This window comes from Gopherus flavomarginatus, chromosome 6 (assembly GCF_025201925.1).
Source record: "Gopherus flavomarginatus isolate rGopFla2 chromosome 6, rGopFla2.mat.asm, whole genome shotgun sequence".
Taxonomy (NCBI): Eukaryota; Metazoa; Chordata; order Testudines; family Testudinidae; genus Gopherus; species Gopherus flavomarginatus.
In genome coordinates, this window is record NC_066622.1 from 37,697,855 (window position 1) to 37,710,096 (window position 12,242).

The 12,242-nt window shown below is 41.9% G+C and overlaps 1 protein-coding gene across 1 annotated transcript in view; it reads right to left on the reverse strand.

Moving 5' to 3' along the window:
- Positions 1–3,308: 3,308 nt before the first annotated feature.
- Positions 3,309–12,242, reverse strand: part of LOC127053319 (haloacid dehalogenase-like hydrolase domain-containing 5) — a 45,679-nt gene continuing 36,745 nt past the window's right edge. Inside the window, exons 6-8 of the mRNA XM_050957855.1 lie at positions 10,178–10,352; positions 9,385–9,573; positions 3,309–6,487 (exon numbers count right to left, since the gene is read on the reverse strand). Coding sequence (XP_050813812.1) covers positions 6,070–6,487; positions 9,385–9,573; positions 10,178–10,352 — 782 coding nt within the window. The 3' untranslated portion in view covers positions 3,309–6,069. The remainder of the gene's footprint in view (positions 6,488–9,384; positions 9,574–10,177; positions 10,353–12,242) is intronic.

Below are 12,242 nucleotides of genomic sequence, written 5' to 3' on the forward strand. Positions count from 1 at the left end.
CCAAACCTCAGCCAACTGCTTTTGTTCGAATTAACTTTTGAGTCCAGCATTAGTTGAGATGTCCAGGATAGTCTCTTGTTCTTTTAGTGACAAGTCTTGTGGCATGGGTACTGCAGAAAAATTGTGAAAGGGTAGCAGACCCATCTGTTTGTGTTTCCCATTGAGGGAAAGTACTCATGTAACTGTCTCACCAGTTCAGTAAGATATTGTTTGATATCATCTTAAAACTGTCCTGCAACTGTAGTTCATTCGTTGTCAGGAATTCATGCATGTTTAGGAAAATTTCAGTGTAATTTTCCTCCATGCAGTGAGCCCAGAATTCCAGCTTTTTTGTCACTGACTCAGTTTTGTCCTGGACATTGACGATGGTTGCATTCAGCCCTTGAAATCCTAGATTTAGCTCATTCAGGCAAGAGAATGTATCTGACAAGTAGCCCAGTTGTGAGAGCCAGGGTCATGTCTTGCAGACAGCGAAAGAGTGGGAATGGGTGGTCTGTAAAGAATACTTTGATTGCGGAGTGAAGTTCAAAGAAATGTGCCAAAATCTTGCCCTGCGACCGCCATCAAACCTCGGTGTGGAGCAATAGATTGAGGTGATCTCTTCCCATCTCGTTACATAGAACAGAAAAGGGGGGAAGTCCCAAAATGCAGAGTTCAAATCCCGGTCTCAAGCTGAATGACTCTAGGAAGCATTTGTCATGGATTTCCTGTGGCGCTGCTCCATGCCTGCCCAAGATTGAAAGGCAGCACCAGCCTCTTCCCAGTGGGGGGACGAGGGGCTCAGGTGGGCCTTAGTCCCCCGCTCGCCACGAGGCCCCACTCTCCCTTCCTCTCCCCACCAAGGTCCAGCTTCTTGCCTGGCCAGAGGGCGGGGTAGTACTAAGAGCGGCCCAGGAAGCCTGGGCTGCTGTGGGGAGCCCCAGTCCTATCACCTGCCCTGGGCAGCATCACTGCATCAGCTACATAATGCAGAGGCAGCAGCACTAGAAGAAGCCCCCAGTCTACTGCATACTCAAAGAACCTCACCACCACCCCCTGGCTCTTTGTACTCTTGGTGGAAAACATGAAGTGCCCCTCTACTAGCAGCAGCAAAGAGCTGACTAGCAGCTGACATGACTATGGAGTTTGCTTTGTTTTAATCATTCTTCCCTTCCCCCTTTTCAGCAGCTGTCAGCTGCCCACTGTAATCATCAGTGCAGGGAGGTGCTAGTAGAGAATTTGACTCAGCTCGAGGCAGTAATACCCTTGTCTCACGAGAATCCATGCAGTGGGGCGTGAGCTGCAGCCAACATCTTGTATCCCCTGAAGAAAACATTTGTCAAGTCTTCTTGCAGCCCTAAGAAAATGTGTGCAGGCAGCCAGATACCTCATCTGGAAGCTTGGCTGATGGTCTTTGCTAACGTCTCTATGGCATCATCGAACTAAAAAGCAAATTCCATGTTAGCAGGGCCAGGACAAACCCAGCCAGAGAGCTTCCCATGCCTTAGCTTACCACAGCATTCAAATTTGCACATAAGCCCAAGCTTCCAGGCACTACATAACCAGCAACTTCCCATTCAGTTCAAGGAGGTAAAGTTGTAAGTGCAACAGCCTCACTGGGACCAGCCCATGCTAACTGCATTAAGAAAAGCAGGGCCTATGGACTCCTGTAATTACTTCAACGCTCTTGCCTTGCATTAGATCTCTGCGGCAGTTTTCAACAGAACAGTGACAGCTTTGGCACAGGTACACCGTTCAGCGGCAAGCTTCAGCCTATTATAGCAGAGGATATTCACCCTCAGTGTTTTCCAATGAAAGGGAGTGAATTTGATAAAAAGATGGCATCTAGAACCAGCAATCAGTAATACATTAGCCCTTCTTCCCCACTGAGTCAGGAGGTTGAACTTCCTTCTTCTTCCCTACACACAGGCATCCCACACCTCCATGGACTTCATGCTACCCTAACTCTTACCTACCTATTCAGTCATTTAGGACTTCATAGTGGTTCTTTCGTGCCCCCAGCTGTTCTCAGTCCTTGACTTATTTTCACCACCAATCTGCTTCCTGGACAAATAATGGCGGGGGGGGGGGGGGGGGGGAGCTGGAAAGTGTGTGCAAAGCAAGGCAGAACTCTAAAGAAACAGCCTGTTATATCCCCTTCCCAGTGCTCACCCTGCTTCTAGTAGCACCTCTCGGAATTAGTCAGTTTGCCAATCTCACCAACTGGGCATTAACTGCTTTCTAAATACCAATACTATAACCCACTTCTCTGTGCTCACCCCGTTTATCAAGTTGAGCCCTTACCTGTTCCCTAAGCAGCAGAGCCCTAACTCATGGTTTTAAGATAGAATCAGATCACCTCCTTCATGCTCTGTACTTTTCATTCCTTTCTGCATCCCCACTTTCTGTTCTTTGTAGTGACGGTCCTAAGTCTGGCAGTGAGTAAGTCTAGAAAAACTGCCTACTCACCCACTTAAAATTTGCAGGATAAGTTACATGATCTGTTTTATATCTCCACTTTATGGCAAAGATTGTGTAGACTTAGAAGTGTTAGATTTCAGTAATACTTACAGAGCATGTAGGGGTACTCCCCCCAGAATGCTTCACAAAAAAGGGGCATGATTCCTGACAACAGTTATGTCTCTTTCCCAAAAGTTTCCATTGATGCTAACACTGGAGAGATTGTGTTGTGTATACTTTCATCTCACAATAAAAGCATACATTAAAAATATAGACAAATTTAAAAGATTGCACCGTGAAACTAAATTAATTTTTTAGACTAGATTACTATATATCACAGCATGGGCAGCACTTAAGACTCGGCTTTTGTTTGGAGGACATCTCTCATTACACTTCTAAACATGGACTCTGGGAAAAGAAAATATATTAAAAAACAAAAAAACACAACCTCAAAAACCTCTGGTTTGCTCACCTAAGTAGATCTTAAGAGTCAAGTTCTCTTGATCTAAAAATTAACTAAAAAAAATTAAAATTTACTACAAATTATCCACAACTGAAGAAATTCTTCACTTAATGAATAGATAAGGAGTATCAGCTACTCGCACAACTAGCACAACTCTAGCTTAACAAATGTAGGCAGTACAATGAAAGGAATTACCTATTTTGTATCATTTTATCTAGCCAAGGATTTCAAATTGAGAATTATTATTTTTCAGTTTATGAACCAATCCTTCACCTATTCATATATATTTGTTTTAAATATTTAAATCCTGATGCATTCCTCTTTTTGAGCTATTTTCCAAATTCAAAGAAAGCACAGACTCTATAAAAGCAAAGAGCACATGTAATTTGGGATTAAAAATACTGTCAGTTTTATTTCAGTAAAAATGAGTACAGGATACACTATTTTTCAAAAAGTACAATGATGAAGAATAAAACATATTCACAGAAATGAGGAGCAAATTCTACTTTCTGGGAATTCAAACACTAACGTTCTTCTAGCTGTTTTAGTACTAAATTTTAAAGCTGCAGATGCTACTATACCTGCACAGTGACCTGCTTAATACAGGGTTTAGATGCCATAGGAGCAATGTGTGGGAAGCACTGCCAATTCCAGTGTGATGAGTGTAGGAACCTGAGATAGGTGGAAGAAAGAGATACTGAAAAGACAAATAATGTGGCAGAACAAGGAAAAAGCCCCTCTCAAAGGTTAGTCCCACAGCTATAGAATGTCAGCTTCAGTGCTTGCCTTGGAAGTGTCTAGAAATGGTTAAACTCATATTACTGGTCTTTTCCTATGTCTGATATGATATTAATTTGACTCCTAAGGGGAATAATGCATGTAGTTACCATGCAGACCTGTAAATTAAGGCCCTCTTGCCACCGTGAAGACCATTTGGAGATTCTCCTTTGGGGATTTCCACATCTTGATTTTAGTTATCCGGTTCCCAAACATGGGATCACTATATTTTAGTTTAATTTACAGTACTTGAGACACTGCCCAATTTTGGAGTTAATTGGCAAAGGGTGTCAGAGCATTTGGGTGGCATTTATTGCTTGTACAACACTTCTTTCACACTAGTTTGGATTCTGAACCCTCCCCATGAACAGAAGCCACAGAAATCAAAGGATTATATTTTTTCTTAGAGTATCACCTTCATGTGCTTTAAGTTAAAAACAGATCCTAATAACCAAATGAATAAACAAGACCTCTCTCAGACATGTAAACTGCTAAAGAGCTTCAATTCCTTACTTTCAGTTAAAGCTTAATTGATTGCAAAAAGTAGAAGAAAGTTTTGTTAGCAACTGTATTATGCTAAGTATTTTGCTACATCTCTAATATGACTAAATGTTTTCCAAACAGCTGAAGTGTGAGTTAATATTTTAGTTGGTTTGGACAAGCTGCATACATTATTCTTGCATAAGCTGTACATCAGACCAGGTACTGGAAGTACTTCTGTAGGTGCGAGCTCTTTTTAAATATGTGAAAGACACACACACACGAAAACAAACATTAACTAGACTGTTTTCCGTTCTTCGTCAACCTCCACACTTTTCTCCATGATGTATGTTGAGGCCACTTTCCTGCATTAGGAGTTAAAGAATTCTGCAACACTCTTCAGTACTAAAATGTGGCAGAGCTTTAGTATAATCCTGACATTTCAAAATTCCCTAACCATAGTCTTTACATTTAAGTGTTTGGTACATTTAGATGGCACAGCGTACTGCTAAGGAAAGAGGCACATGTGGTTGGTCACAACAGAAAGAACCAGTAAAGGCAAGCCACAAGCACATAGTACTGCTGTTGCACTTTTTTCAGTGAAGAAGTAGGAAACCCACTCGACTCATATCAAAGTAATTAAATCTAGAAGATTAGATTCTGTTAATATTTGTTAGAGTCTGTTTTTGGCAACATTAGGAGCCATTGAATCAGCAGTGATGATGGTAGAGAACGGACTCAAAAAGTCTGTAAAGAGTAATAAAAACACTGCTTGAAAAGATTTGACATCATCAATCTTCTCTCCCCATCACTCAATGACTTTACAGCTTTCTCGATTTCATGCTGCTAATTTAAATGAAGATGTGAAAAGAAAAGTTGGCCAGAAGGTCTTTTCACTGAACACTGTTAGGTTCCTATTTAAAAAGAGCAGATCTGATGTCTCACCCATATAAAAAAAAACAAAATGAAAACAGCTAGTTGCAGATCCTGGGATTTTCATCTATAAAAAAGGAGTTTCCAGTCCAGAGAAGATTCCATGTATGAAGTTGCAAGAGAGCTTGTATATCCTGCAAGTTCTATGTCATTGGTCCAACAATTGCTAGTTAGTTTGGCTATTTCTGCTCATGCAATATATGACATGTGCAAAGCATGCTTTGCAAGTAGATCTACAGTGTTTTAACCAGAGCAAGCTATAAATAATATTTCAGAAGACAATCTCTTTGTGTTAAAATAGTTGAAATGTTTTATAAAAATGGTAACAGACTAAATAAATTAAATCTCTGTTTATAACAAACAGCCATGGGAATAGTGACCTGTTAAAACAAATATATGATACTTAGACTCCTGACAAACTCAGCTGCATATTAGACCTAAGGCAGGTTAGAAACAACATTGGTTTGAAGTTTCAAGTAAAAAACTATGCATTGTTTGCACTGTTGCACCTCTCTGGTACCAATTGCATTGTCTGCAGTTAAATACACCTCTACCCGATATAACGCTGTCCTTGGGAGCCAAAAAATCTTACCGTGTTATAGGTGAAACTGTGTTATACTGAACGTGCTTTGATCCACTGGAGTGCGCAGCCCCGCCCCCCGGAGCACTGCTTTACCGCGTTATATCCAAATTTGTGTTATATCGGGTGGTGTTATATCGAGGTAGCGGTGTACAATTGACAGAAGAAATGTCAGACACATGATTAATAAACTTTAAAATACATGGAAATTCTACTTTCCTCATAACATTACGGTCAGGAGGTAATTATGACAAATAAAGCCAGTTCTGGTGTGCTACGTAGGAGAGGCCAGTTCAGGAAAGTGTTTTAAAATATTGAGGTTAAAGGGTTAAACGTGTTAGAAAGCAACATTTTGTACTGTGCTGTAAACCCTGATGTGCTTTTGAATGAACAATCCTTAAAAAGTTGTAGTATCTTGATCAGGTGCAAAATTCTCCAGTTGGTAGATCAGATCTACAGCAGCATCAACATCTGGTACAATATGGTCTGGCTCTACCAAAGCAGGATCAAATCTAAAATCTCTGTGACCATGGAACACAGTCTCAGTTATACTCTCTCTGGTGTCAGAGGGCACCTCTGTGTGAGGATTGTAAACCCCAGTACAAACAAGAACAGACCTGCAACTGGTGGCAGTAGCAGGTGCAAGTTCATTTTGCCAAGTGTGGTCTATTTCATCATCCTGAGAAATAGTGGCAGACCTGGTCCCAGCAGCAACTTTGGCCTGGATACGCCCTTTGGAACCTTTTCTGGAATTCTTCTCTTCAAGGTAACGATTATAAAGGTTAGCACCATAGATATCAGTCATTAGGTTGTCCCTGGAAAGCCAAAATATGGTTTCATCAGCAAAGCACAGTCAATTTAGCAGATTTCAGATGTATCAAATATTTTTGCAAAGTTTTGGTAAACAGAATTCCATCTCCCCACACAAATACATGAAAATATGTGAAGCATTTGATCACAATCTCACATCAGTATACAGATAGGGAAAAAGGTCAGCCCAGTGATAGCTATTTTTATTATATCATTTTCATCATTCATGAACAAAGCTACCTTTTAGTCATGGGTATTTTTAGTAAAAGTCATGGACAGGTCACTGGCAGTAAAAAAAATTTATGGTCCGTGACCTGTCCATGACTTTTACTATATACCTAAACCAAATACCTATAACTAAAACTTGAGGCGGATTCTGTGGGTGCTGGTTGGGGGAGGGGGTGGGTGGCAGCACACAGCCCAGGACCCCTGCTGTTAATGGGGTGGGAGTTGCTGGAGCTGACAGGCTCCCTACCCGGCTCTGACTGGCGTGTCCCTACACTTCTTAGGGGAAGGGCGACCAAGGGGGCTCTGTGTGCTGCTCTCGCCACAAGCGCCGGCTCTGCAACTCCCATTAGCCGGGAACTGCAGCCAATGGGAGCTGCGGGGAGCGGCGCCTGTGGGCAATGTGCGGAGCCCCCTGGCCTCTCTGCCTAGGAGCTGCAGAGACATGCCGGTTGGATCTAAGGAGCCCCTCCTCCAGGTAAGCACTGCCCCATACTCCAACGCCCTGCCCCACCCCTGAGCCCCCTCCCACACACCCAAACTGCAGCTGGCCCAGGGGCTGTCCGGCTCAGACAGCCCTTCAGCCAGTACCAGCCACTGCAGAAGTCTCAGAGGTCACAGAAAGTCATGGAATCCATGACTTCTGTGACAGACATGCAGCCTTATTCACAAGACATTATAGATATGAATAATTCTTGCTAATGCAGACAGGCCAGAAAAAAAAACCATGCATTTATTAGCACTCCTTGCCAATAGTATATTCCAACAACCTAAAAATCAAACACCTTTTCCTTAAATACTTGCACAGCCTACTTCAGAAAATGAAACTTTTAATTGGAGAAAAAGGAGTTGTGTATAAATTACTCCAAATTCTTCTACAGAAACTATTACATACAAAAAAGTTAAGGAAATGTTATTGGTTTTCAAAGTCAAGCAGTTTAAAGTTGGGAAATGCCAGAATTAAGTTTGCCTACACATCCCATACATCTTCCAGCATCTGGAAGTGAAAGAGACAGGAGTCCACATTCACTTCACAGCCCTGGTTCATTCCGTCAGTGGCATCCATCCTGTGGCACTTAAGAGAGAGGGATTCAAGTGGCAAAAATACACTATGTGGTCATACAATTAAAGACCATGAGACATACACATAAAGGTTCAGAACTAAGGCTGCAAGGGCCATTTTCATTCTGTAATGTCCTAACTTAAGTTCTTGACTTGCAACCTTAGCTAGATTCTTTTAACAATTTGTAAGTGTATTCTCCTAGATTAAGAAAAAATACATGTTACTATGTGTAATTAAAAACCCTCCCGTGATGACTGATCAGTGAGGGAGGGTGAACCCTAAACTTTCAGCATACACTAGTAGTTTCAATCTGGAGTCCGCGGACCTTTAGGGGTCAGAAGACTATGTCTAAGATTTCTAAAGGGGTCCACACCTCCAATTGAAATTTTTTCGTAGCCCACAAATGAAAAAAGGTTGAAAACCACTGGCACAGACGTCTAACCAACTGAACTAAAAAACTAACTACATCTGTTGCAGAAGGCTGTTATCTTCCATGGACCAGACATTGCAAGATGACATGTAACACAAAAAAGGGGGTTCCATTATTCAGGTGTTGCCTCATTTTACAGACAGCATAGCTAAGCACAAGGAACTGGAAATGACACACTGTGGCTAAGTGGTTGGGACGTGGGCCTGCCATAACTGAGTTCTGGGTTCTCTTCACAGCTTGCGCAGACTTTCAGTGGGATATGATAAAAAACCCCAATAAATAAGGGTTGTGAAGGGCACAGAATTATTAGAACTGGTGTGGGATTCATGGCCTCCTCATTCCCAGCACATTGCACTTTCCCATACATGAAGGGTATTCTGATAGGAGAAAGCAGTTGCTGCCACCAATTCATCTGAATCTCTTTCAGGAAGTGCTACATGGCATGCTGAAGTAACACCAGGATGGTTTATGCACCATGTATTGGAATAGAGGGGGTTTGGCAAGCTGCACTGAGGGCAAAAACAGAGGAAAAATGGTGATTTCTGACATTTTATAATTTGGCCAAATCTGAATGGATTACAGGTAGACAGCACAAGGCACCTCCCTCTATCCATGACTATCCCGCTCCCAAATTTCAAAGTCCTGCTGTAAACCATGGAGGTGCCAAACCTTAAAAAAAAAAAAAAAATCTGAAGAATTTTTAATGGTGTTAGGCAACCTTAACAAAGGGGTTGCTACCTGTACTGTACTGAGAAATGCAACACCAGTTAAACCACAATGAAAGAGGAGGAATTATGAAATTCAGAAAGATGTCGCTGTTTACCCTAAAATATTGAAAGTGCCCTGAACGACCCTGATTCACAGAAAAAGGTTTGTTCATAGTGTGCAAGCCACTTCGTTTAACAGAAAAATGTAACAATGTTACATTTTTTATATTCCAAATGCATTGAAAAGGAAAAGAAGGAATATGTTGGGGGAAAGGAAGGTTCATTATGAGGTCCCCATTTGAGACTAATACAACAATAACTTTCACACAAACAAAAGATTTAAAAAAAAAAAAGTTAATTTTTTTTTAAACATAAGATTAGGACAAACTAGGAATAAAATAGTGGGAGCCACAGAATTTTCCTGGCTGTTATTTGTGTTGTAAACAATTTCCTAATGTGTATATTTGATAATCTTACCCAATGGCATAAAGAGTTTGAATAGGCTTCTTCCAGTGTCTTTGTGCTGCCTGCATCCTAATCAGGTACTCTGCATAGTGATAGGTCAATTCACTAGGTTTGCCCATCAAGGCCTCATATTTCAGTTCTTTGCCAGTGATCTTCTTGTAAATATTTTCCAAACAAACCATGAATGTTCCATGCCCAAATCTAGAAAAGAGAGATTATTACAAATCAAATTGCATTAAGTACACAAAGAAAAAAATTAGAGTTTCAATTTCATGGACTTTTGGTGATACTAAAACAATAAACCTATACCGTTAATTCCTGGACACTAGTACCACTTGCAGATTTCAGCACTGCTTTAAAGCCAGTTGGATGCTATGGAACACTGCATTAACTCACTGGGAAGCATTTGGGGTAGGATGAGGAGAGCAACAACCTCGTGTGGTGTTTTGGGGGAAGAGGAGAAATGGCTCAGGGCTGAACAAGGAGTTTTCACTTAAGAGAGCTAATTTTTACAACTGAAAAATTTGATGCAAGAAAAAAAAAAGTGCATTTTTGCAAACCCTGCAAGAACAGAATGTGGCACTTTGCCTGTTTTGCCAAAGGCATGTTACTTTCGCACAGCTCTGCTCGGGGTCATGATGCCAATGGTGACGACTACCTCAATGAAAAATTAGTATGAAATACTGTCTCTTCTTGAATTTTGACTACTCCCTTTTATCTGCAATGTGGAGAAGCCCAAAATGGTGAAACTGTCTACATTACCACGGTCTACATTACATAGTGTATGTGCTATAACTGCACCTACCTTGGAGACTGTGCTTCAGCCATCCACATCAGATCCATATTACAAGCAAGCACGGGTATATGTGGGTAACTGGCTTGATGATGTGGCTTTCCAGGCCAGCCGCTGGTCAGCAGAACATCTATTATCAGTTGAAGATTAGTCTCCCATCTGACTGGTTCTCCAAACAAAACAACAGCTGCAAGAACAAGAAAACGTTATTGAAATATTAAAAATGAAAGGTAGATATAATGCAATAACTTTCTAAGATTTAACAAACAGCACCACACCCACGTTAAAATTTGATATAAAAGAAAAGGAAATATCCTAAATCAATTTGAACAAACTTCTATATTTAAAAGTTCAGTAAAATGATCAAAGTGCAACATGAGGCAGGGACTATCATTTTGTTCTGTGTTTGCACAGCCCTTAGCACAATGGGTAGAACTCCGAGGCATCATGATAATACAAATAATAAATAATAAGATGATGATTTTGGTTCAATCTACCTAAAATTTCAAATCTCTCTTGTTACAGAAGGATTTCAGAAGTTGTTAAAACCTCATACTGTAATCCACAGGTTTTACAAGATGAATTACTTGATCTTCAATTTTAACTAAATTGCCCCATACCACTGAACAACATTGACACGTCTAATCACGTTTATAATATTGTGACTGCCATGAATTAACATACAGCACTGTACATAATAATCAGAACTACTAGGACTACCATCTGTTTGTCTCTAGAAAAAAATACAGTATGGATGTTTATATTCCTAGCTGATTTCTCCAATCGCTAGGAATAAGTCATGGGATAGATCCAGTTCAGTTTTTTTCTTTCATTCCAAGCCCAAATTTCTTACTCCCCACATTTCAAACAGATGGAGGTAAGAAGAGGAAGGAATGCCTCTTGCCACAACTTTGCAAATGACTCTGCTGACCAGTGTAGGAGCAGGATTGATTGACTCTGATGGGATTCCAGTTCAGCCCTCCTTTCCAGAAACAAGGAAGTGCAATCTGCTAGAGGAAAGCGAAAAGGAAAGCAAGCCCCATATCATCCTTCTATCACCCCTCAGAGGCCCATAGGTGGAAACTGAATATTCACACCGTGACATATGGTGCCTTGGGGAAGCACCCTGTAACCCCCCATACTCCTCATCTGTAAATAATTGTGATAGTAAATATAAAGCATGCCTTTCAAGGTATCAGGAGAAAGATTATGATCGGCTGAAAGTAATTTCTCTATCCATATATGCATATCATTAATGCATGTGAAGTTATGAGAATTGTAATGGTGGTCCGTAAAGCAGTAAGATGGGGAATCAGCCAGATATTAGCTCCCCAGAGACAACAGCAAGGAAAGTAACCAACACCCAGGCGAGGTGTCAAACAACCCATCAACAACCACTGTCCAACTAGGTAGCTACAATTCAATGACTCGCCTGCATTAGGCCACACCAGGGGAATTGCTCAATCTTGCCTGGAGAGTCAGCAGTACCTCCAGACATGTCTGGACTCCTGATCCCATAGGCACCGACTCTGTGGGTGTTCCGGGGTTGAAGAACCCATGGGGAAAAATTAGCGGGTGCTCGGCACCCAGTGGCAGCAAAGCTCCCCCACCCCAGTCTCACCTCCTCCCCCTCTCCCAAGCGCGCCGCATCCCTGCTCCTCCCCATCCCTCCCAGCACTCCCCGCCCCCACTGCCTAACAGCTGTTTGGCAGCCCTTAGCACTTTCTCGGAGGGAGGGGGAAGAGGCGGAGAAGGGGCGGGGACTTTGGGGAAGGGGTGGAATGGGGGCTGGGCAAGGGCAGTGCAGGGGCGGGGGGTTGAGCACCCACCAGGCAGAGGGGAAGTCGGCACCCATCCTGATCCCAAAGCACACAGGACTGAGGATATAAAAACACACAGTGGCCACATGCTGGGCCTCTCTCCTTCACCCACTTACGCTGCAAGCAGTAAGAACACTCTGAAGACTCCAACTGAGGGGACTGGCCCAGATTTCAAGGGTGAAATCTGTATACTATGGACAGAAATATCCAGTAGGGTGAGAAAAACTGCTTAATCTAGATGTTGCCCAGTCTAATAG